The sequence below is a fragment of the Aquila chrysaetos genome, chromosome 21, assembly GCF_900496995.4.
Source record: "Aquila chrysaetos chrysaetos chromosome 21, bAquChr1.4, whole genome shotgun sequence".
NCBI classification, from domain to species: Eukaryota; Metazoa; Chordata; class Aves; order Accipitriformes; family Accipitridae; genus Aquila; species Aquila chrysaetos.
In genome coordinates this window covers 7550113-7575098 of record NC_044024.1, presented here as the reverse complement: position 1 = coordinate 7575098, position 24986 = coordinate 7550113, and the positions used below count along the sequence as shown (strand labels likewise).

Below are 24986 nucleotides of genomic sequence, written 5' to 3'. Positions count from 1 at the left end.
AGGGTCCCTACATGCTTTGGCAGGAGGTTGCAGCAGGTTTACAATAATTTGTAGAAAGATAGAAATGTTTTCACCCTGAAGTGAGAAGAAGGGCAAAAAAACCCGTGTTGAGATGCTTTAGAGTCATCTTCTGAGGCGGAGGCTGGCGGAGGGACGGATACCTGTCACTTCGGGTCGGGAGAGATGGGTCCAGCTTCGAACAACCATGGACTTTGCTGGGGGGCTGATGTGCAGACCGAGGAGCCAAACCCTCCATCAAGAGCCTGGATCCAGACACAGCGGAGGAAGCTGGATTTTCACCTCCACGGAGCTTGGTTTGAAAAAAACCACATTTGAAATAGCTGAAAAGAGGGAAGAGTGAGAAAGAGCCAGATCCTGGGCATCTGCTCCGAGGCAGGCAGGCTGGCAGGGACATGGCTGCGCTGATCCGAGCCTCCTGGCATGGCTCAAGACATATCCCCCCCACCCCGGGGACCGACCCCAGCCAGCATCCTCTATTTCTCCATCGGTCCACAGTGGTGGTCGTGCCCGGTGTCGCCACAGCCCGCTGACCTTTCCGCTGGCACTTGCGTTAATTGCCCTTAAACCGCCTTTGGATCCTCTGGGGTTTATTTCTGTTTCTAAGGCAGAGAGTGAGCAGTCGTTAGAGCAGTGCCCTGTTGCTAACGGACCTTTTGCTAATGTGGAAGTCACCCCCCCCCGATGTCCAGGTCAAGAAGAGTTGTACTGACGTTTGTACATCTTTTTTTTAAATTTAATGGAATTGGCAGTCCTCAACTGAAAGCAACCGCTGGGGGGGAAAAAAAAAAAAAGTTTCAAATTTCCCTGCTGATTGCTCGATTCCGAGTGTGTCTGTTGTTATATTTATATTTGTGTTGCTAAGGCAGCAGTTAAAAGCATTTTTCAAATTAGGCACTGGTAAGCTGCATGCTGAGCCAGGGCTCTCTCTTTGATGGCATTGACACCAACATGCCTGCATCTGGAAAGCAAACCCTGAGCCCAGAGGACAGCAGGGTTTTTCTCCTGTGAGAGAAATGCAGGCTGAGACCACAGACTTTATGCTAGGTGTTATTCAGCACTTCCCGATGTCTTGAATGTATTGTTTATTCATAGCACAGAGGCTGAGGGTCTGATCCTGACGAGCGTGAGCATCCTTCGTTCGTGTTACGATGAGGAGGAGATAAGAATTGGCAGCGCCGTTCGGGAGGTCCTTGCCGTACCTGGCTCTGGATATGGAAGGAGAGGCTGGGCTCGAGGCTGGGCTCCCCTTTGCTTTCTACAGGGGCGATGCCGATCAGCGAGAAAGTAACGGTTTGTTTGCTTCTGCCAAAATAATGAAGAAGATGAGGGCTGGCCTCTCGATGATGCACTTTATGAAGAGTACACTTTCATCGGTGCCTGCCAGCCTTACCTTTTCCCTCTTTTTTGTGCTTCCCCTTTGTTCTTTGGGCCTCATTAAGAGAGGGAGTAGATCCTTTCCCAATTAAAATGTTGACATGTCGGAGACGTTCTCCTTCCCTGTCGTTTTGCCTCTGTTTGTAAGTGATTGCAATTCACAGGATGAACTAGAATTAAATCAAGTGATCTTCGATTGAATAATGCAAGCTATAAAGCAGTCCTTCTCCATGAAAAATCTCATTTCTTTTTTATTTTTCTGTTTTGATCCCCTAGCCTGCATGGAGATAACCTTGAGGGATAATCCCACGGCTGAGGAGAGGTCTCGTAAACTGCTGGGCTGCCTCGTGCACCGGCGGGAGCGTGCCGGTGCGGGCAGGGCAGGCAGCTCTCGCCGAGGGTGTAAACTCCCAGCCCCAGGAAGCAGATTTCCCAGATTTCCCATCCTTGTGGCTGTGTCACTCCCTCTTTTTTTTTTTTTTTTTGGTCTGAAATCTGGAAGCAATTAGCATTAGTTGTGCTGCTTTCGGTGGCGCGGGGGATTCGAAGCCTGGGAACGGATGCTGTGACCGACCCCGCGGGAACCCGCTGGCTTGCGTGTGGACTTACAGGGTTGCATTAGGGACGCGGTGCAGAGGATCCCGAGCAGGGGGGACACGTGGACCAGAGCGTCCGCATGGGAGGGACGTTCCTCCAGTCCATCCAACGTAAATCACGGGGAATTTGCTCGTTGGTGAATGATTTCAGTTGAGCCAGGATTTGGTCTTCTTTTTTGGTCAGAAGTCAATAGCAAAGCTCCCTGTGGTGTTGGTCAGAGGGGGATTTAGCGTCAGGTCTGTACCTGGGCTGCGGCAGGAGATGCGATGGCAGCACGTGTGGCGTTTCCGCAGCCTGCGGTGGGGTTTCGGTGGCACTGGTCGAGTGTTCCCTGCGGATGGCCCTGGGTATCCCTTGGGCCCTGAAGGCTGGGCCACGCCGTGTCAGTGCTTTGGGTATTTTAAAGCTCTGTGATGCACCTGTATATATCGAAATTGGCTCTCTGGGTCCTCCCACCCGCCCGTTCCTCTCCCGCTTTTCCCAGGGCTGAGACGCGCACATCCAGGGATGAAGCCGGTGGAGGTAGTGGTGGGTGCGGGGGGTCTCACGCTGCTGCTGGGCGCAGCAGAGGGGCTGGGGACGCGGGGACAGAGCCAGCCGAGGCTCTGGGCTGTCTGGAGCTGTTCCCACGTCCGCCAGCACAGGGTGACGGAGGGGGCTCCCCGCCGAGCAGGGATTGCTCCGAAACTGGCTCCGATCCATTTGCGGGGCTGGGATCTCCTGCGGGACTGCTGGGGAGGGACATGCCGTGGGGTGGCATCCCTCCTCCTGGGATGGCAGCAGCAGGATTGATGGATAAACACAGGAGCAGGCATTTTCTGTGGCATTTAAAGTCTCGAGCGTCGTGTATTTTAAAAATACATGTGTCCGTTTCCTCCCGAGCTCTAACCATCAAAGTCGTCCTGCAGGACCGAGGATGCAGGAACTGCAGGGACGAGTAGTTTGTGCAGTAAATCTCCTGCGTGAGTCTCCAGCAGTAATTACTATGTGAAAGTAATAACCGAGCTGTGCTGAGTGCTAGGCCAACTCCCCCGGCTCGCAGCTCCTTGCATGTTTCTCTCTGGGAGGTTCCTGTTTGGTAAATTAGATATTGTGCTGTATTTCAGAAAAGGTCACACTTAACCAATGCTGCCTTTGCTTTATTATCTTGGCAGAGCAGCGTAACCTCTGCCGGGGTACGATTGGATTTCACATTCGGCTCTGCTGCAGCGGCCCCGCTCCCTGCATCCTGCCATTGTGATTACGTTAGCAGCAGACTCTGCTTTCCTTTATTTATTGAGACATTAAAGATGCATGCATTTATTTTTACCATGTTCATAATTGCCGTAAAAACAGGCCATAGTATCCCAGAGAGGCTCTTTGGGAAGGAGAGCGGCCACGAGGCTGGGCCGAGGAGGAGCTGCGGCAGGGAGGAGGCAGGACACGTCCCCGCTCCCGTCCCGGGAGGATGCTGCTGCCGTCAGCCCAGACCAAGGGGGGAAGAGCAGAGTCTGCCCCTTCTGCCGCCCAGGGTGCCCGGAGGGGGCAAGGAGCGTCCCCCGGGCCAGGGGTGATGCTGGTGGGAGCCCAGGTGGGATCCCTGCAGATCTGGGGGCACTTGGGGTGGGTGGATGGATGGACTCGTACAGAGACCCGCGTGCTCGCGGGGCCCCGGAGCCCAGGAGGGATCCTGCCCGGGCCATGCAGATCCCAGCGTGTCCCACCGCACGGCTTCTGCTGTGACTCCCACCACGTCCCACCCTGCAACCGCCACCGCATCCCGCTGCCCAGCTCCCACCGTATCCCACCGGGCAGCTCCCACACATCCCACCCTGCAACCGGCCCTGCATCCCACCGCACAGCTCCTACCACGTACCACCGTGCATCGCCCGCCGTGTCCCACCACGCAGCACCCACCACGTCCCACCCCACGGCTCCCACCGTCACCTCTTCCCTACCGGCTCTGGTTCCTTACCGGCTGCAAGCACCGGAGACCCAGGGCTATGTAATCTGAGGTTAAAAGACGGTGTTCCAAGTGCAGAGCGAGTTAGTGGGTTTTGCTTGCAAATGACAAATCCATTGACTTTTCTCCCCTGGTTTCACTCCCCTCCAACTTTTAAGCATATCACCCATTGTTTGCTTTTTTATTAATAACAGAGCCCACTGTCTCTGCAAATGAAATGATGTAAAACAAAGAAAAGTGCCCGCATTAAATTCTCCGGCAGGGGATTACCTTGCTGGCATTTACATATCTATGCAATAAATATTTTAACATGTTAATTATACACTAATAAGAAAAATACCTTTTGAACTTTCAGTCAAATTGACACACACAGAACTGAGTCCATCAGGGAATTAAAAGCAATTAGTTTTGTAACAGAGCGTAGTCACATTGTTTCTTCTCTGCAAATTGTTCTGTGGTCACCAGCCAGCCTTTTTTTTTGGTGAAAGCTGGTGGAAAGACCGACAGGGACCGGAGTTTTCTGTGCCCGGCTCTGTCCCGCTCGCTGGGGTCTGTCCCGTGCCGGGATGCTCCTTCCCTGCCGTGGGGTTTGCTGCTGGCTTTTGTCCTGGCCCTGCAAACCTGGCTGCTCCCAGACGTGGGGAAATCAGACTTGTAACCATCTCCCTTTTCTTTTCCTCCTTCCAGACTGAAAACTACTCCTTTGATTCCAACTACGTGAACAGCAGAGCTCATTTAATAAAAAGGTACGTAGGCTTGCTTGAAAGCGCTTGGCTTTGGCCAGCCAAATCCTGATTATTTAATGTTCTTCCTTACTGCGTTATATACTATTTGCTTTTTTTAATATGCAAAACGTTTCAAGAGTAATCATTTGATTTTAAAAATAGTATTTAGTTCCTATTAAGTCCCATTGCTCTCGGTTTGCAGTAAAGGAAAGTCTTTTTTTCTTCTCTTTGGCTCCTTCGCACCGGGAAGTTGCAGCGAATTAGGTGGAGTGCTGTTACCCTGACAACTTTCGAATTCATAGAGTTTATTCTATTTGAATGCACAGGAATAAAATGATAGATTTGGATGGCGAGATCTCCCTGCCATGTGAGGTGCAGGAAAAGGAAAAAAAAAAAATCTCGTTTGGGGGCAGGTAATTGGGTTGGATACACGCTCACTGTTTCAGTTCGAATGCCGAGGCAAAACAGCACTTTGCTAGGCTTTTTTCTTCCAGGGGTAAAAAGGAAATCATCAGTTCAGTTGAAACCTGGTAATTACCCTTGGGGGAATTTAACCCTTTGGGTAAAGTACTGGTATCCTCCGAGCTTAGCAGTGGTGAAGAAATGTCTCGGGGAGGTTAACGCCGGGCTTATCCGGTCGAACCCCGCTGGACGGTGTTAAACTAGAGGTGAGCATCGCCCCGTGGGGCAGGTGGCCAGGCTTGCCTCTGCCTCCCCGGCTGTTTGCGAGGCAGGGAAAGGCACTGACGCAGCACAATCAATACTCATCGGGAGGCCGCCACGTAAGGATGTGGGCGCGGGAGGTGGCCGGCAGCTCTTTGCCCACCTCCCCTCTTCTCCCCAGGGACCGGCCGAGGTGCGCGGCGAACAAGCCGTGGCCGTGGCCGTGGCCGTGGCCGGCGGGGTTGTGCCCGGGCGCTCTGCAGAAGCCGTCGCGGTAGCGGGGGTGGAACGGAGAGCAGGAGCCGGCCCTGAACTGCTGAGATCTGATCTGAGCAGTAAAAATATCCAATTATCTGCCTGGCTGAGATCCCATTTGTTTACATCTTAAAAATATAAGGAGGAAGGGAGCTGCAAGCGCATTGTTTAAGCAGCTCGGGTTCCGCTAGCGAAGGGCAGGTGTATTTGCCTGCCTGGCTCGTGATGTTTAACGATGCTAATGCAATTGCGAGAGAGATGGCTTGCCTGCGCCACGCCGCTCCTCGCCAGAGAGTCTCCAGGCATACTGAAAAAACCCCCAATCTATTAATCTTTCCTCGTTCACACCTAAGATAAAGGGAAACAGTGCTCCCGCCTGCCGCAGCAGGGCTTACTCCGTGGTTGTATTGTTTGGGAAACGCTGCTGCTGCCGATTCCGTGAGACCTGCCCATCCTTTAGAGAAGTGTCAGCCGCGGAAACATGTCGTGTGGCTGCTGCATTACGGTCTGGTTCACTGCGGGGAAGATAAATGCGTTGTAACACGGGTTGCTTGCGCATTATGAACAGCAGCTCTGTGTAGGACAGCGTTTCCCCTCGCTTTCTACCTTTGTCTTGTATCTTAAGTACAACGGGTGCTGGGAACGCTGTGCAGACATCTAAGAACAAAAAATATTTTCTGTAACATACTGTGGCATCATTTTCATCCTTTGCCTTTATGAAGATGTTGTAGCTCTTCTATCTTTGGTGAGTGAATCTCCTCAAATCCAGCACTTTAATTAATCTATTTGTACTTTTCCTGTGTTGTCTGCCTGCCTCTCTCGCTCATCTACGCGCACACAAATGAATTGTAGATTTGTAGTGCTTTCTTAACTTAAAATTCTTTGATGTCGCCTGGAATCAAAGTCAGTGGCTTCAACAGGGACATCTTTATTTAAAAGGTAATGTTTGAAGGTTTACCAATTTATATGTATTTCAGAGCTCCCCCCTCGCGTGCTTTTGCAAAGCATCAGATGGTAGGTGGTCTGTTTGGTTTCCGTGGAGACGCAAAAGGGCTTTTCAAAGTAATGAAAATCTCCAGCTCTCTGGGGCTTTGAAGCCCAGGCCCCTTCTTCCACCGACGTTTCACACCAAATCAGCCAGCGAAAAAGTTTGGTGCCCTGGGTGCAGGCGGTTCCCCCCCGGTGGGTGCAGACGTCCCATGCCAAGGCTGGGTGTCGAAGGAGGCGCAGGGTGGGTGGCCCCAGGGACGCCCCGATGGCTGTGCCACCCGGGGCAGGAGCATCTCAAGACATCCCTGCGGCTCGCTGCGGTGTGTCCTGGGGCATCACCCCTCACAGGGCATCGGGGAGCAGCAGAAGGATCCCCAGTGCAGCCAGAAATGAAACTCTTCCGTCCCTCCAGCCGAGGAGCTGGGTGCCGTAGGGTGATGGAGCTGCTCAGCCCTTGGGGGAAATTCGGGAGCAGCTCAGCCCTCAGGTCCCCCCCCCAGCAGTGGCTGCGCTTGCAGGGGATGTCAAGGAGTTCGACTGTGTATCAGATCTCCTTAAAGGTGCGCGAAATTGGACCCGGAATCACCGGGTTATTTTTAAAAATAAGAGTGGCATCGCCATCGTGAAAAGAAATTCCCGTTTCTAGGAAGACTTTTGTTTTCAAACTTTAAGCGATTAGGATTTGGCCTATAACCTAAAAAATTAGGGTTTTGTTCCTGTGTGACTTCAATGTGAGGTAATAGGACTTGAGAGAGCCTGGTTGTAGAAACAGCTCATTTAATGTACATTTTTTAAACTTTATTTTCAAGTCCTGCTTCGCTCTCAGCTTCCAGAATACCCACAGCAGCCCGACCCGCAGCCTCACGCCGCACCCATGGGCAGAAGCAGCCTGCAAGGCGGTGCAGGCGGGATGCTGTGTTTCGGGGTGCAGGGGTGCCGAGCAGGGGGTGCACCCCCCCCAGCCCCCTTTCCCAGCTCTCCGTGCTGGGGGAGAAGCCCCAACCCCGCGGGCGGGTGCTGGGGACGGCGGGGGACCTTGCCGTCCCCGCGGGGCGCGAGGCTGAGCGGCGGCGGCCGCGGGTCTCCCTGCCGTGCCGCGGGGTGGCGGGGCCGCCTCGTCCCACCCTGTAAGTCACGGCTCCCGTCTCCCCCAGCAGCTCCACGTTCAAGGACTTGGAGGGGAACAGTCTGAAGGACAGCGGCCACGAGGAGAGCGACCAGACGGACAGCGAGCACGACGTGCAGCGGGGCCTCTACTGCGACACGGCCGTCAACGACGTGCTGAACACCAGCGTCCCCTCCATGGGCTCCCAGGGACCTGAGCAAGGTGAGCCACCGCCACGCGCCCCGGGGGGCTGCCCGCCCCCCCCCCGACCCCCCCCCCCCACGCCCCACGCGGTGCCTTTGGTGCTGCCTCGGCGGGCGCACGATGAGGATGCTTAGCGCTCGCCGGGGGTAACGCTGTACGTCGTCAGAGTGCTGGCTAGATAGAAATTAATCTTCACGCCACGCCTGTCAGGTAAGCAAGCGGTTGGGATTATCCTCTCTCTCACAGGCAGAAAACCCAAGGCCCCGAGCATCCTCCCGACAGCGGGATTAGGGCCGGAATTACCGGCGCCGCGCCCGGGGCTGGTCCCTGCCGGTGCTCCTCTCCGGAGCGCGGCCGGCGCGCCCTTCCCCGCGCGCTCCGCTCGCCGTCTCTGGAGCTCGTACGCAGGCGCCGTCCGGGCAACTCTTCCAAAAGGTCAGCGGAGCGTGTAGGCAATTAGTCAGGCATCCCACGAGGGATTAGCTCAGGCCAGTGGGCGAGGGTTTGCATCTTTTCCCCCCGAATAGGCGGCAGGGTTTCAGCCCTTACGCGTCCCCACGTGCAGGGGTGAAGTCCTGCTCCGAAAGCGGACCGGTGTTAGCTAGAGGAAAGAAGTCAGAGGAGTTCAGCTGAGCCCAAGCCGTCGTTTGTACTTGGGCACGAGTGTCGCTTTTAATGTCTGACGGATGCAAACATCCTATGCAAACATCCTGTCTTTTTCAATTAAGAAGCCTGAATGCGGTTTGGTGCTCCGGCGCAGGGGAGCCTCGGGGCGCTTGGCTATATCTTGAGATAAGCTGTAGCTGAGGCTCAACTGGAAGCCCCACTGCTAAAAGACTTAAGGATACGAAAACAAAATGCTGTGATTATGAACTGGTCTTCAGCTGTTTAATTCAATTCATGGTAAACATCATTAAAAGCCTTTGTTTTGCTGTCATAAAAGAGTCAAACGGGGGAGAGAGAGTTCTTGCCATCTGCGCCGCCGAATGTGTTTTTTTTCTGGAGAGAAGCTGATCGCTGTATTAATTCTCGATAGAGTCTGTTAAATGGCCATAGTTAACCCTGTAAGACTCCGCGAGTAGGGGAACGTGGAGGTCACCTACCCATTCCACGCTGCCAGCCACGCTAATTGGAGAGGGATGGCATCAGCAGCGATAATGTATTTCCAGACAACCCTACTGTGGCCAAAGATGAAAAAAATTAAACATTTATATAACTGTACAGTGGCAGTTTAATTCTCTGCGGACCGGCACCGTGTCAGAGAATGCAGGCTGATAGCTATCATTTATTATTCTTCTATTACAAAGAACTGCTTTTTCATTTCGATCAGGAGAGGGTTTCCTAAGATGCGTTTGCAGGAAGGGATGACTGTAGGAGCAAAAATGTTCATAATTGATTCCCATCCTGTTGAATGGTCTGAGCAACATCTGTTAATTTTTTGTCACATTTCTTCGGCAAAACCAACAATCTCAATGGACTGCAGATAGGGTTTTACAGAGATTACATTTCTGATAAGTCTGCGTGCTGGTTCTGTTGTGCACCAGATAACAATGCAAATAAGTTAAAGAGGATGAGTTGGAGGCAGAGCTTGTCGGAGGACTCAGATGGATATAAATACGGTCCAATCCACTGTAACACGAACTCCTCATTGCATGTAAAATACCCCCCAAAAACCAGGAGTATTTCCAGAAGGCGACTTCCAAAGGCAACCTGCGTGTCTGGCTCCCAGTCCTGCGATGGCCAGGGGGTTGGTGCTCTTGGCTTTGGTTTATTTCTGGGAGGAAACCAGCATGCCAGTGCTGCATTGCCATGCAGCTGGACCTGCAGGCAGGCAGGCAGCTGTGCCGGGGGGGCCAGCTCTCCTGTCCTGCGGGACCCACGGTGTCTCGTGGGGAGGAGCAGGGGAAACTCGCCTGCGAGGTTATCGGGGTGTTCGTGGAACAATGAGAGGACCAGCGCAGGCAGGGATGTTAGCAGTTACTGTCACAGAAGCTGAAAAAAAGGTTAAAGAGAATATTTTCTGAGCTGATTTGTCAAGCAGGGACTGCAGAAAATAATCAGGACAATCAAGACGCTGAGATGATGGTGATAACAGCGGTTCCCGCATGATTAAAGTGATGGTTTTGGCATGGTAATTTTTACCCGATTTTGGGTCAGAGTGGCAGGGCGGGGAGGAAACACGACGAGTTCAGTGCCAAGGATGCACAGGACCCGTGGGCTGACCGCCGCCCCGAGCACGCGGTCCGTGGCCGAAGGGCAGCCCGGCAGCTCGTGTCCCCGTGCTTTGCCTTCGCTCGCCATCCCTGCCCAAACTGCGTCTCATGTCATCCCAGAGAGATGCGCTGGGAGAGCCGTCGGAGTTTGCTCGTCAATGCTAATGATCTGCCCGGGAGCCCGGCGAGGTGCTCCCACGGCCAGGCTCTGCTGGGCTTGGACCTCGGCTTGTAACACCACGAGCCCTTCGTGAGTGGCCAACTCTGACTTCGTCCAGATAATTCGGGAGTCTTTATCTGCTTGGTGGCTAATCCTGGACCTGCCGAGGCAAGACGCTGGTTGGCAGAAACCCTTGCAGCTCAGGGGTAGAGGACGATCCCTCTGTGGTGGCACTGGGAGGTTAGCGTGGACCTGTCTGGCCAGCCTTTGCCTGCTGAGATGCTGGAGTTCCTGCAGAAAGAGGTAGGCGTGGGGTAGGCACGGATGGGTCCAACCTCCTTTAGTCTTCTTAAACCAGTGCTCGAGCCCGGCGCTGGTGGTGAGTACGTGGCCATGGGAGCACCACGGACTTGCTGCAGATGCTCAGGTGGCCCCCGGGCCCTCTACCCCTTCACTGCCCCGGTACCACTCTTGGGTGCGAGCGACACCAGATGCCAGTCCCGCTGCCAGGAGCCCTTTCTCTTCCTTTGGAAATGACCTACATTTCCAGAAAAAAGGCAAACTAGTGTGAAGGGTGTTGAGCTTTAGTGGGCAGGAGCAGGTCATCAGAAATACCGCCTGGAGCTCAGCCACATGGCTTATTTTGGGAGTAGGACTTCTGCCCAGTCCCTCTTTACCTCAGGATCTTAATTATTGATTACAAATTCATCAGTTGAAAAGATTGCTTTAATTGCTCTAATATGTACCCAATTTGGAGTTCATTATCACCCAGAATTGTTTTCCTTCCCCTGCTAATTGATACCAAATGGGACGCTGAGGAAGGCGGGCACCGGCACCGCTCCACCTTTCGCGATTTAATTGTTTATTTGTGGAGGTGTTAAGCGCTGCTAGAAGTTTATACCCACTCCTTTCCTAACGGTGTCCTCAGCTGAACTTCCACGTGGATTGGTTGGAGAAAGGGAGGGTTTGAAGTGTCTGTTGGATCTCGGCGACGTTTTTGGGTTGGCTGGAGAAGTCTGTTGGAAGACGGGGGTAAATCCTGGGGTCCCCTTGGGTTTCCAGCAAGGAGGCGAACTGCGCGGTGGTGCCGGGCGGGAGACCCGCCATCGGCATCGCCTCCGTGGGACAGCGGTGGGAGATGCCGGTGGCTGCGGGAGCTTTGCCGTGGGGTTTGAAGCTTCTGGCGCCTGTTCCTCCCAGCAACTTGGGGAAGTCTCAGCGTGAAATGTTTTCCAATACCGCAGAGCGTGGCGGTGCTTTTCCCAGGAAATGGCAGCATGGACCAGATGTTTCACAGGGTAATTGAAAATTCCATTTTATCAGAAAGCATTTGCTGTCAAAAAGTTTTATCTTTACTTCAACAAAGAGGTTGATTAGATCCCTCAGGACCTGAATTAGCATCTTTGAGGCTAGATACTCTGTTTTGTGATTCAGGTAGTTATTCCTCCCTTGGTTTTGCTCATACTGGGACTTTTGGTTTTTTTTAAATCCCTTTGCCCTCTTCCAAACTTAGTGTTTGTGCAGGTTTGGCTTGTTTTCTTTGTGTGGATGTATACAGGCACCTAGATCTGCTTAAATGTTTTCTATTACCTTTTTCACCTTGCCTTGAGCCAGAGCCATACTCATACTCTGTAAGTCATAGGAGCTCTTGCCAGCATAGAAATCAGAAAGGAACTATTTCAAATATGTGTTTCTAATGTTAGAAGTAACAGATTTCACCTTATCTTAATTCCCAGTGCCGGCCAGTATTTTTACCATCAGTTATAGAAGGAAAATTGTTGGCCCAATGAAGCAGTGATTTGCTGTTTGAGATAAAAATAGAATCCAAAAGAAACTATGAAAATAATAAACACACACTAATCATAAAAAAGCCAGTGTTAGAAATAGTCACCACAGCCATAAAATAGTGAAAAAGCTTTAAAATCAAAGTGAGAGGGTTTTTAAGCAATGTCAGTAATATGTCTCTACAGAGAATTGCTTCTAAAAGCATCACTTCCATTTTTCTGGTGCCAGATCAGCAGTAAAGGTTGGCATGAAATGTCATCTGGAAAGACCTGATCCTGCATACATTTCCACATTTGAGTAACGTCACTCACATAGGTGGTTTAGTTGTGTCTGAGTCTCATAAACTCCAGCAAGACGAAGGGCTCTTTGAATAGAAATGGGTTATATTTAAATGCTTACGTTAAGTCTTCTTTATACTACTGCACAATACAGAAATAGGCTTGGATGTGAAGGAGAGCCGGGCACATGATATTCACTGAAACTTTTCTTGCTGGTTGCATCCCAAATTATTCAGATACATCATCATTTGGGGGATCAGGTTTTATCTAGAATATTCCAATTGGTTCTTATGCTCATCTCCATAGTATCTGGGTGCATGTCAGTCGTGAATTGAGAACATGGCTAATGGTATTAACTGGAGGCAAACACAGGTATTAGAAACTGTTGATTTTTTAAGCTGATTTCCAGCAGTCGTTCCACCTGCAACTCCCTTTTACTCTGCAGAAAAGCCTTTCTGCAGAGTTGTATGTACATGAAGACCTAAGTGACACATTCTAGGGCTTTGGCGGCTGGGAATACAGCTGCATTTCTCTGGAAGTTTCTACGAATTAAGAAAAATACCTACTTTCTTGTATTTCTATCTGCAGCACAAGACGTAAAGTATAACATTCATATGCGAGTGACAGCACATCCCTTAAGATGGATAAACGCTGTAAGCTTTCTTTACAGGGCAATGTCAATTATTACAGCTCTTCTGATTTCTGTATTATTGCATGGATCTCTCAGTAAAGCAGCCTCAGTGAGCTCAGTGGTGCTCCTGCAGTGGCCAGCCTGGAGGGAGCAGTCAGCTTCTCACAGTGCTTTGAACTCCCAGAGAAGGATTTTTCTGATGAGCGGGTAAGCTGGGCTTTGGGAAGAGGAGTTGATTGTCTTACACTTACTACGCTTTTAAATGATTACGTATTGAGCATCCAAGTCAGCTCGTGGATGGCTGCGTGGTGGTTACCGATGCTTTTGTACACTCTCTCTCCATCCTCCCCAAGCGCCCTCTCCGGCTAACGTTGCCCAACCAGGCTCGCAGGGGGACGTAGTATCTTTCATTAGACCAGTGCATGGAACTGGAAAAAAAGCTGTCAAGCACTCAGACTGACAAGTCTCTCTTCAGGATGACCCTTATTGTTGCCAGGTACGCGGTGCTTAGCTCCGTCTTCAGCGGGCGATGCGGACAGGCAGAGGTGGGCAGCGGGTCAGGCTGCCCCACTGATGGGCTCAGCTTCCTTCACCGCCGCGTTGTGTCGCAGCGGAGCAGGGCAGCGGTCGCTCCAGGAGGTTTAATCCACGCACAGACACCCTGGCTGGCACGGACAGATCCCTCGCGTTGCTTCTTCCTTAGGTTCGTAGCTCTGTAGCATTGAGCACAGCTTGGAGAAGTCCTTGCTGGAAACTGATGGTGGGGCAGGGGTGACACTGAAGCCATATCCACAGCAAGAAATGAACGCCAATCCCTTTCTGCAATAGCAGAACTAAATAACAAACAGATGTGTAACCTCCTTTGTTTGCAGAAGAAGCATTATCATATATCCCACATTCCTGGCACTCTTTCATCGGTTTGCAGGTTCCTTCCATCAAAGATAATTCTTGCAGTGTCTCCATCACTGAAGTTACTCGGTCCAGGGTCACAGGAGTTACAACCTTTAGATCCTCAAGTCCTTTCCATCTCAGCACAGAAAACACTCACCAGATGTGAACATTTTGGCAACTTCGAAAGGAAAATTAAAACTTGGATCTGTGCCCTGTTGTGTAGGTTTGTAATGGATGAATGATCAACCCAGAAAGTTGGAGGGTTTCTAGTGTTTTATTGTACTTTTTAATGAGATTTTGTCAAATTTAGTTATTGCTTACTCATATTTTTGCTGGGTGGCTGGAGAGCAATTTATAGGAGATGTGAACAAGTGATATTTCTGATTAGAGAGCTTCAGCTTCTATTTGTGCTCGGTTTTGTTAACTGCTCCTAACCTCCAGCCCAAGCAGAAGGTTCGCAGAGAAGATCTGTGTCAGGGTTCAGCCGAAGGACGGGGCGGTGCTAACCCTGGCTCTCCCAAAGCATCCTTTTCCAAAACCACTACACAATACTCGGGTTTTCAAATATTTCTAAGATAAATAAACAGTTCAGTTAAGATTGCAGCTTCCTTTTCCCTTATAAACAAGCCAAAAAAAGGCTCACGTGAACTTTTTTTTTTCCCTTTGCCAGTAACCTCTAAGGAAACCATTAACACTTTCTGTCTCACAGCAGTTAAGACTAGCAAAATGGTCAAGGTAATGGCCATCATATTTAACAGTAGGGAAGGTATATGAATAAAACCAAACCTTCTGCTAACGCAGCAAGCCAGCACTTCCTGATCTCCTCCTGTAATCAATCTACATCGTTAATGACTCTGAAAACAGACTGAACTGCTGGGGCTGGCACCGGGAAACTTGCATTACGAACTAACCATCTCTTATTAACCTTTTGGTGTTTCCTTCACAACACTAATTAGAGCCAAATAAAACTACTGTTTGTGAAACTCTTAAGTTAAAATACAATTTTCAGAGGAAATATGGTAAACTCCAAGGCTCCTGTTTGCTTGGCCTTTCTTTTTAATTATGATGGAGGATGGCTGTTACTTGTTTAACAGAGGCTTACATGATTAATGCTGCAATGTTACTGTAATTAAAACAGCAAAAAAAGATGTGATTGGAGCCCGCATAATTTACAGACATCTCGGCATTCTGGTGGCAGAGCAGCTCTAAGTGTTGCAAAGAGGAATCATAAAAATTTATTCTAATTAAAATTGCCAGATTGACTAAACAACAGGTGACTTATGTAACTTGAGCGACTTGCTCTTGGGGTGAGAAATCATCTGAAATCAGTGAATTATACAAAGCTGTCTATTATTCTACTAAATGGGAAAGTGTGTGCTTACCATGGCAACCTGCATCAATTTTGCAGCCGCTGGAAAATACAGGGCCCTTTATTAAAGGAATAATCACCGCAAACAGCGCGCTGACCTTCAGCTCCGCGGGCACGGGGTGCGTGGCACGGCGAGTTTCGGAGCAGCCTTCTGGGCACGGGCCGTATCGAAACATGCACCGGCGGCTCGGGGGTGATTCGGGTACGGCGCTGGACCGGCATCTCCGGACGGGGTGGTACAAGTTGGGTGCCTGGTTTTTTTCCCCTCAAAAAGCGGTGCAATTAACTTTGTAAGTGCACTGAAGATAAATCGTTCGGACCGCTCTTAATGACGCTTGCACGCTGCAGAGAGCTGTAGGGCAGGGAACTGCGTCTCCCCTGGGTGCAGGGGAAGGAGCCCACCTGGCTCTGAAATATGGTGTACGTGGGTGAGTGTCTAAACTGCTCCGGTTCCAGCAGATAACTGCTGAAGGGAGACATACCTCTGGGTTTGTATGTAGGTTGTTTTACTAAATGATCTATGTAATAATATATAAGTCAAAACTCGGTAATAATTGGCACCAAACAGCAAAGAGAACTTGCAGCTTTTATCCGTCTTAAGGGAAGGGCTGCCACTCAAAACTCACGAGCGCTATATTTTATTTCTCATACAGCATACATGAATGTAAGAGAGTAGTTCTTTTTAAATGGGTCACAGAATTATTAAGAAGTTTGGCAGCCTTTCCTCACGGTAGACACGCAGGTATGCAGCGGAGCGGGCTGGGCTGGGAAGCAGGAGCGCAGGGCTGTGCCAGGCTCTGGCTGGGTTTGTGTTGCCTTTGCTCAGCGATTTCCCTTTCCATCCTGCATTTAACCCCTGCGTCTGTTTGGAAAAAAAGTTCTTTATAGCGAGTATATTATAGATATATGCTAGCCACAATGTGTATAATCACAGTAAGCATAATGTGGCCCTATTTTTGCTGAGTATCTGTAATAGTAATGATCAGCTTCCGCGCTCTCAGCATTAGCTCTCTTAGTGTTTTTATTTTTCAGCAGAAACCCTTTTTTGTTCCATTTCCCTTATTGTATTTTCACCCTTTGTCAAGTGTGGAGAACGACTTGCTTTGTAACCAGCTTCATTAGCTACTCGCACGTTGTGTTTCATTACCGATACCCACAGCTGGCTGCGGGTGACAACACACGGTGGCAGGTGACCGGCGGTCACCACTGTGTCGCTTCACCTTCGGGCAGTGACAGTCACTCTTGGGGCAGGGAAGTGGAGCCAGGTGGAGCTGGGTTGGGCTCGAGGTCTGGGTATAGTAAGTAGGAGGACATCTGGATATGTGGAATGAGTAGCTGTAGTGAAAGCGGAGCTTTATCCTGAAGAAATCCTGGATTAACATCAGTCCCTGTAGGAAAAGGAGAAAATTGAACCACAAAAAAAAAAAAAAAAAAAGATGAAAAAAACCCTCTCTGAATTGAAGCAATAGGAAATGAAAATTGCTGAGATATACTGTCATGTGGGTAGTGGTGCTACCAACCTTGTGCTGCAGTAATTACCTCTATGCATGCAATTTGTGCTCGGCTACGACTGATTTCCCACATCATCCGGTGCCCAGGCTATATTCAATCAGTCCCAGCTGGAGAAAACTATCTTGGATCATTTGGTGAGATTTCACCACAGATGCTACCTTGCGTCTTACGGAAGCGCTCGAGAGCTGTATGCCACAAATCTCCCTGGCACACGGGTGGAGGTGTGGGGACGGTCACGGGAGGTTCCCTGCGGCGAGGGGGGGGCTGGCTGCAAGGCAGGGGGGTGCCGGGTCCTGCGGGATGCTGAGCGCCTGGAGGTTAAAGGCGAGGAGCTTCGGGCCCTTCCTGAGGAGAAGACTTTGCTCCGCTGGGTGCGTGCTGGAGAGACTAGGTTTTGTGGTCGTCCTTGCAGGGTTTCATGTGAAAAATGAAAGAGCGAAGAGTGTTGGTTGGAAATTTTTGCAAGAAGCCCAAGGAAGGTGGGTGTCTGCATTGCTTGCAAACCAAAATGGGTCGGGCACTGGATTTCCTCGGACTGCTTTGGAAATGTCGGCTTCATTAAAGACATGAGGCAGGAGAGTAGCTGGTGCGAGTACAGCAGACGGCGCTGCCTCGTCTGCTCGGGCACGTTCTCCAGTCAGCTGGTTTAATAGGCGAACCGCTCCTGAGCCAGGCGAGGAGCCTCCGGATTCGCCCCGTGAGAGGAACGGCTTTCTCAATTCACCTAACTCCCCTTCTGGATTTGATACAGCTCAGCGAGAAGTTACGAAGGGGCATCTCCGGTTCGGGAAGAGGAATTTGGCTAGAAACCCGGAGCCAAAACCATGCATGGTAGTAGTTCAGGAAAGGTCAGAGAGCCAGAAGCGTTTTTGGGAGCGGTAGGTGCATTAGTGGAGGGTATAAACACATTCTGGGGGGGGGGTCTGGCACACCCAGGTGGGTCCCTGGGTGGGCGCTATGTAGATACCGGACTTTGTTTCTTGTTTTCCACTCTCAGCGTCTACCAGCTGAGTTATCCGTGCCACGGACGTTGCTGCTCACCAGCATGTTTCAACGGGAGCCCTGTCTCCTCGATGCTCCGCTCTGGCCGGCCTCGCTGCGTCTCCCGCAGCCCGCCGCTGCGAAGCCATCCCTGGGAGCGCGGGGCTGCTCGCCGGCTCACTTCCATGTCCTGCGTCTGTTCTGACAGGCGGTGCGTCTGCAGCCGCTCTCTGATTAGTTTTGGTCCCTCGGATGCATTGATTTACAGACCCTTCCTCTGCAATACAGCTTTTCTCGATGACAGTCATGAAGCACGTGATAACTCAGCAGCCTAAATTATTCAGGCAAATTCAATGCGTTTGGCTTGTTCCAAACTTTTGTTTCCTTTCAGTGCTGTCAGGAGAACAGGTAGCCGTGATGCTTGTATCCAACTCGTTCATGTGCTGGGGAGACACAAAGAGCTCCAGTGTAACCCATGTTTTACCTCGTTCGTCATTTATTTCCACCTTCAGCCGTGCTTTTTCTGGGCACTTTTGTGCCTCGTAAAAATGCTTATCTTGCATCTAGGGTTGCTCCCCTCTGGTGCGCTGCCGGGGTCTGGGAAGTCACTTCATCTTGCGGTGGTAATGCCCGTGTAAAATCCAAAGAAAATTCTGTATCTGTTCCACCCTTTAGCCACGTGTCCTTTTGTGGAATTATATTCACTCATGCAAATATTTTGACCCGTTAGTCATCACTGTAGGATCCAGGAACCTCATATTAAAGAAGACAAGTAATTAAAATGAACAATTCTACCTGCAATTCCCACATTGCCTGACCTCTGCTTTGTCAGTCTTCCTCCATTGTTATTGGGTAGATATGTCCAATTAATTCACTATAAAATCCACGCAAGCCCTTCACTGGGCAGACGTGCGTTGCAGGGACCACCGAGCTCTGGCTCATCAGGTGGAGAGGAGATGTTTGGTCAGTGCAAAAATGTCCCCTTGCTTTCTGCAAACTGTTCTGCATCAGGAGCTTCTGGGCATAGCTGAAGGCATTGGCTTACGCTCTCCAAACATGTGTCTGGAGATTTAGGACCTGACTCAGAGCCTGTTGAATCCGGCAGGACTCTTTCAGCTGAGACCATTGGGCTTGAAATAGGACCCAAGAGAGACGGCATCCTCGGGGGATGTGCTCTGAACTTTGCGTGAGACATCGGTCATCTAAGCCTGTGTTCAGAGGTGAACTCAGGGAGAAGAGATCTGCTGCTGAGCACCACTCTAATTCAGCGAACAACGCAGAGCGGCTGCTGGCGGATGGAGGTTTGCCTTGGAAAATTCTAGCTGCAAATGAGACGCATGATTTTAGGAATTAGAATAATTACCCCCTGGAACAGGTTCCCAAGGGATGTGATATATTCTGTATCACTTAGAGTCTTTAAATCACATTTGCATGTTTTTCCTAAAAGCGTGCCTAGTCACTCAAAGTGAAGGGCTGTTCTTGAGAAGCACAGCGTGACAAAGCTGAGCATCCTGTGGTTTGCAAGGGAGTTGAGCAGGGAGTCACTGCGGTCCCGCGTGGATTCAGCTCTGCAGATCCCTGGAGGAGTGGGTTTTGGCACATCCTCGAGGAGAAGGACTCACAACTGTCCCCTTGGCCGGCGCTGGCTGCCGTGCAGGAATGTGCAAAATTGAGCAAGTAACCACACTGGGTATGATTCAGGAGTGAACCCCCCCAGCCAAAAATCTGCCTTCCCTTTCCGAACACACACAGTCCCTTCCTCGCTGAATCAGATGTCCCCAGGGGCTGAGCAATTCTGGCTGTATCAGTGTTTCCAGGACCTTCCCTCCCACCGCTCCCTAAATGACGAGAGTGTTTTTGAAGACCTCATTTCCTGGCCTTTCCCTTTTATCTCTCCAAACAGCAAGTAAACGAGCAGCCCTTTGGTTTTTAGTTACTGCTTCTGCACCTGGTGAGCTATCAGAGGCTGTTGACGATGACTTTTCTGTTTTCCTTGCTCCTGCCTGCAGGATTTGGGGAGATAATTCATTTGGTCCCGGTGCTTTGTCAACTTTCAGCAGTTGTAATTGCCTAATGATCAGTGCTGATGCTGTTGTTAAGCCTGTTAAAACTTTGTCCTGCTGAACAGCCAGACTGTGGCTGTCTCATCATGTTGTGCCTTGCTGTGTCGACTGGGGCCGCCTTTGATGCTCCCTCCCCGGCCCCGGCTTCGGTTGCCGCTTCCCACCCCACCTCAGCTGCTGCCGGCGCCCACCAAGGGGGATGGATGCAGCAGGGTGCTCCCCACGCTGGGCAGCCGTGCCTGGGGGTACGAATAACTAAAGAATAACCCCACGGGGAGCCAGGGGCTTCCCAGGGTGAACCTCCTCTCGCCTGCCCCGATGCCCGTGCTGGCCCTGAGGAGCCTGGTGCTGGGAGGTGAAGGTGGTCCATCGCCCCGAGCCCTGGCGGGTGGGCAAGAGGAGCTCTCTGGAGGAGGCTGTCGCTGGTAGGGCATTGCTATTTAGCAACCTGCATGCCGTTTTTGCTCTTCCATCTCTCCGGTGCCTTTTCCACCTTCGTTATAATTTTTTCAGAGCTCTAATTGGCCGCATTTCGTGCTGTCACCTTCTTTGCTGTGCATCTGAGGTGCCCAACTGGCTGGTGCCATCTCTCGAAGCCCCCGTCGCTCATCCTCTCCTCTTCCAAGGCTGTTTCTTACTTAATGACACACACTGAACATTAGTGCATTACCATCCCTTTTCCAAGAACAGTCTCCATCCACTCTTCTCTCGTCCCCCAGTGCCTCATCCAATTTAATTAATTATACTTAGTATATTACACATCCTGTCAAAGTTTTTCCTTTCCGAGGTTTAATGGTTTTTTAATTCTAATGCATGCTGCATGTGTAAGTGTTTTAGAAATGAGGCGAGCGTGCAGTGGCAAAGAGGCAGCATTACATCTGTGTGCCGCAGACAGCGAGGGTGGATCCCTGTAGACAGGCTCCAGCAGAATTACTGCAGGACCGCATTGCCTGCCTTCCCATTGCATCCCCCTTCTTGTGCTCGGGGGGAAAATCAGGCTGATTCCCACCGCAGAGGGACACGTTTGGGTTAAACCTACCCGCTTATGGTGCATCTCGTGCTCCTGCTGCAGAAGCGAGTGCCCGGCCAGCGGCTCAGCCCCAGCACCGGCCGCGTCTTCTCGGCTGCTGCAGCCCCGTGGTGAACTCCGGTGTAATGAACTTGACTCTTCTCCTCACGCTAACTCTCTGAAAGCACCAAATTACATCAGTCATTTCAGCCTTGCTTTGTCCCTTTGAAGAAAAGCCGCGTTGAGGATGCGGTGGGGACTAGACTAATCGGGTAACGCTGGCTGGGGCTGGTACCTATCGCTCTTTATTTCCCAGTGACAGTTAAAAGGTTTGGCCAGAAAAATGGTTCGGGAGGAATGACTTTGTGGGGTCTTATACTTACTAGCTTTGGGTATTTCCAGATAAAATCTGCTCAGACTAAGAGGGCTGTGGATTGGTGGGGTTTTTTCCTTGCCTGTCAGTGTTGCAAAATGCTTAGGTTTTGAAAATCCAGCTGGGCTCTGTCTGTCTGTCACACCATCACCGGGAGTAACGATGCCGTGGTGCAATTTAGCTGACAGCCCTGTGAACCGGGGCCAGGAGCCAACGCAATCCAGCCTGACCTCGGGGCAGCGCTGCAGAAACGCGCCTCGGAGAAATCGGAAATCGTCGGAGGCTGCGCAGGCAGAGTTTGGGCCAGAAGCCCGCCATGCTCCGGCAGCCCTGGAGCAGCCCGCCTCGGGGAGCAGGACCCTCTTGCCCCCTGCGTTGGACCCCAGGGCGGCGTTCAGACCCCCCGCGTCGGACTCGGCGTCGGCGCCCGGGCACCCACGGGTTGGCATCAGCGTGGCTGGAGCTGTGGAGCCGGCTGCTTTCCTTGCAGTACTTACACAGGTCACGGAAATACGGTTATTTTCTATTCCCATTGTTCAGCCATCTCCCCACCGCTCTTCAGTTTGCAGCCCCAGACAAACTCAAGGGCTTGTTCTCCATCTCGCTGCCGCGGCTGCAGGGCCGACGGGACAGGACGGGACGGGACGGGACGGGACGGGACGGGATGGGACGGGACGGGACGGGATGGGATGGGACCCCACCTGCATTGCTGGAAGTTGAGCTTGTCCATGACTCGCAGGTAATATAATTTCCTTAGGCTTATAATGAGATTTTAGATTTGACTCTTGACCTTATAGTAATTTTATGTGTATATTTATACACTATGATCACTCTCTTAATGAAGGTAAACTTAATTGCCAGAATGAAGTTTCGGCTGAATTAAATGGGCCAGATTCCCAGCCAGCTTTGTCAATGCTGTGATCTCTTCTGGTGGCCATGGGGCCAGCCTAACCCAGCTGGTGTTTCCCTGGCATCGCTGTTATCCCTCCTCGGCATGGAGCTGGAGCCTCGTTTGAGCCCTCCGTGTAGATCCGTGGCCAGGGCAGAGAGGAAAGGGAGCGTCCTTGTGTTGCCGTGAGTCATGGTGCTGGATCAGACCACGGGTGCTGTTGGATGCTGGACAATGCAGAGCAGCTTTTGCAGAGCTCTCCTCATGGCCATCCCAGTTCCCTCTGGGATTTTCTGATGCATCTGCCACCTTAGGCCAGCATCTCATCGTGGGACATCCCTGCGCTTCACAGGAGAGGATCCACCAGCATGGAAAAGCCCCGTGTTCATCTGAAAAAGAGTTAAAGTATAACACCACGGAGGGGATAACGCCAGGCTCCAGGGTGGAGGAGCGAGAGGTCAATGTCATGATGAGAGTTGGCCAGCAACCAACGCTTTTGGTTTAAAAAAAAAAAAGGGGGGAAAAATTCCCTAGCTATCTCTCGATGGTGGGGAACGCCCCATCGTGCTGGGAAGCCTTCCAGCTCCCTCCGCTCTTCAGAGCTGTGCACTTTTAGAAAGTACAAAGAGCTTCTCATAATGTTTTGCCTTGTGGGTACGTCTATGATTAATTCCGTGCAAGCATTACTGGTGCAATAACAATACTGGAGGTCCTAAAACTGAAAAAGGAAACACATTTGGCTCGTACTTCATACACAATCACTTACACTTAAGCTATTGATAGTTGATTGGGATCTGTAGACTGCTGGGCTGGTGCCACTGGGTTTCTGAGCGCGTTCAATGGCTGGAACAGACAGCGAGGCTGTAGGTTTTGGCAAGCTGTAGGTCTCATTAGTCAGGCTGACTGTATCTGACACGAGAGATTCCCATCCACCAAGATGAAGCTCACTTCCCTAGGCTTTGGCTGACGTCCCAACAATATTTACATGAAGGACAACAGAGAATCAGTGTTAGATTAAGGCTGTGAGTTTCCAGTAGGCAGACAGTTAAATATTCTATTGAAATACTCTTTTGATTATTTAGATAATAATGAAGTTTATGCATGTCCTTGAGAAATCTGGGGAAAGGCAGTTGTTTTATGCTAAGCATGCAAAGATGTGTTTAATCTTGATAATAGGAGTAAATTATGTATCAGCGTTTATAACCTCGGCTCCTTTATTTCTCACTTGTTGTGTGGAAGCACCAGAAACCTTGCAGGGAAGGGAGAGCCGCCTTGGGGGGGTGCGCGGGAGGGGGCAGGCGGGGGTCTCACCTGCAGCCCCACTCCTGCCAGCACCCTGGCCCTCCGCATCCCTGCGGGGAGAGGATGACGATGGCTCGTTCCTCTTCGTCCTGGCCAAGGGAGGTGCTGGCTGCGGTAACGCGTTCGCCGTGAGCCCCCCAAGGGGTGTACATCGGTAGGGCTGCAGCGAGGGCAGGGATGCTGCTCCGACAGACCAGGAGCTGGCCTGGTACAAGTGGCTGCGAATTGCTTCTTATCTCCCCCAACTGTAATTTCTGTTTTGTTGGATTTTTATCAGAATCGTCGAGTAGCTATTTTCTGAGCAACGGCTAATTTTGAATGGGACAGGGTAATAATTCGATTTATTGCTGCCGTTGGAATGGGGCTGCCTGACTGGTCCTGCGTTACCCTGACAGAATATGTGAATTTGTCTGTTTTGGATTTGATAATAGCGGAGAGAAGTAACCTTTGGATTAATTTGTTTTAGCGACTAAAGTCCCATTAAATGGAAGGCAGCTGGTGTCAAAGGCATAAACGGAGACAAAGTTTTGCTCCCAATTGTGGGAAATGTGTTTAAACAGACTAGAAATGTTTCCATCTCTGCAGGGTATAATATACTCAAATGGTTACATTAACATGAAAAAAATATAAGAAAGAGTGTATTTAGGACAATCCCTCTGTATCCAGTGTTAATGAAATTGAATTCCAGTAATGAAGTCAAAGGGTTGTATTCTGCACTCGTGCAGGCAGCACAGTAACTGCCATTAGCATTAATGGGAGCTGTGCCTATGAATTACGGAGCCGTAATGGTTTGAGATGGAAAAGGTCTACCGGATCCCAGAGTGCTCTCCTCTCCGAGGACCGGATCCTGCATCCTAACAGCAGTTAGGATGCTAATGAGCCCTGTATCGAGGCATGAGTAGCGAAGTTTCGGAGGTGAAATCCCCGCCGCTCAGGGGCCAGCACGAGCTCTACGGACCACTTAAGAAAAGGATTAATTGGAGTTTAAATGTTGTGTTCCGCCGGTCCTCTGAAAGGGAATTAATTTTGCCTTGTGAATGAGGTGGGGATTGGCCCACAGTCCTGGATAAAGGGGGGCAGCCAGCATTAAATTGCATTCCAGCCCATACTATCTTCTGGGTCTGACTCCGCTGTAGCGCACGGCGTGCCCAAAACCCAGCTCCTCTTGCTTTGGGTGATCGCCCTCCTTCCCACAGCCACCTTCTCATCCCAAAGGCTTTGGCGTGCCCGGGAAGGCGTTTTTCCAGAGGAAACCTTTTGCACCAAACCTATCCTTAGCCCTCCGGTGCGTAGCTAGCCAGGCACCCCAGATGCGTCGGCGGGTCAGGCTTCATTCCTGACACAGGGACCGTTCCGCAGAAGAAAAGGCGTTATTAATGGTAATACAGAGCAGGAGAAGAGGTGAATGGGCCAACACCCCGACTGGTGTAAATGAGTACGGGTCCTCGGCGCTTCTCGGGAGCTGTATGTGTCTGCAGCAGCCGGGAGCGAGCCCTGTCGCATCTCTCCATTGACCATTACAGAAGCACTGCCCGTGAGCTGCATTCAGCCATGGGTCCTTATCAGCAATTGCCTGATAAATTAGTCTAATTCGCATCCCTTGTTTCGTTAAAATAATTCCTCGCAGGCATTTGCTTTGTCCAAGCACTGTTGA

At 50.9% G+C, this 24986-nt stretch overlaps 1 protein-coding gene across 2 annotated transcripts in view; it reads left to right on the top strand.

The window, feature by feature from the left end:
* PCDH19 (protocadherin 19) overlaps window positions 1-24986 on the top strand; it is a 60079-nt gene that overhangs the window by 23934 nt on the left and 11159 nt on the right. The window contains exons 3-4 of one of the 2 annotated variants that reach the window (XM_029997150.1): window positions 4622-4680; window positions 7725-7894. In XM_029997150.1, coding sequence (XP_029853010.1) covers window positions 4622-4680; window positions 7725-7894 — 229 coding nt within the window. Of the gene's footprint in view, window positions 1-4621; window positions 4681-7721; window positions 7895-24986 lie in introns of both variants that reach the window. The other variant, XM_029997149.1, reaches the window with a different exon arrangement.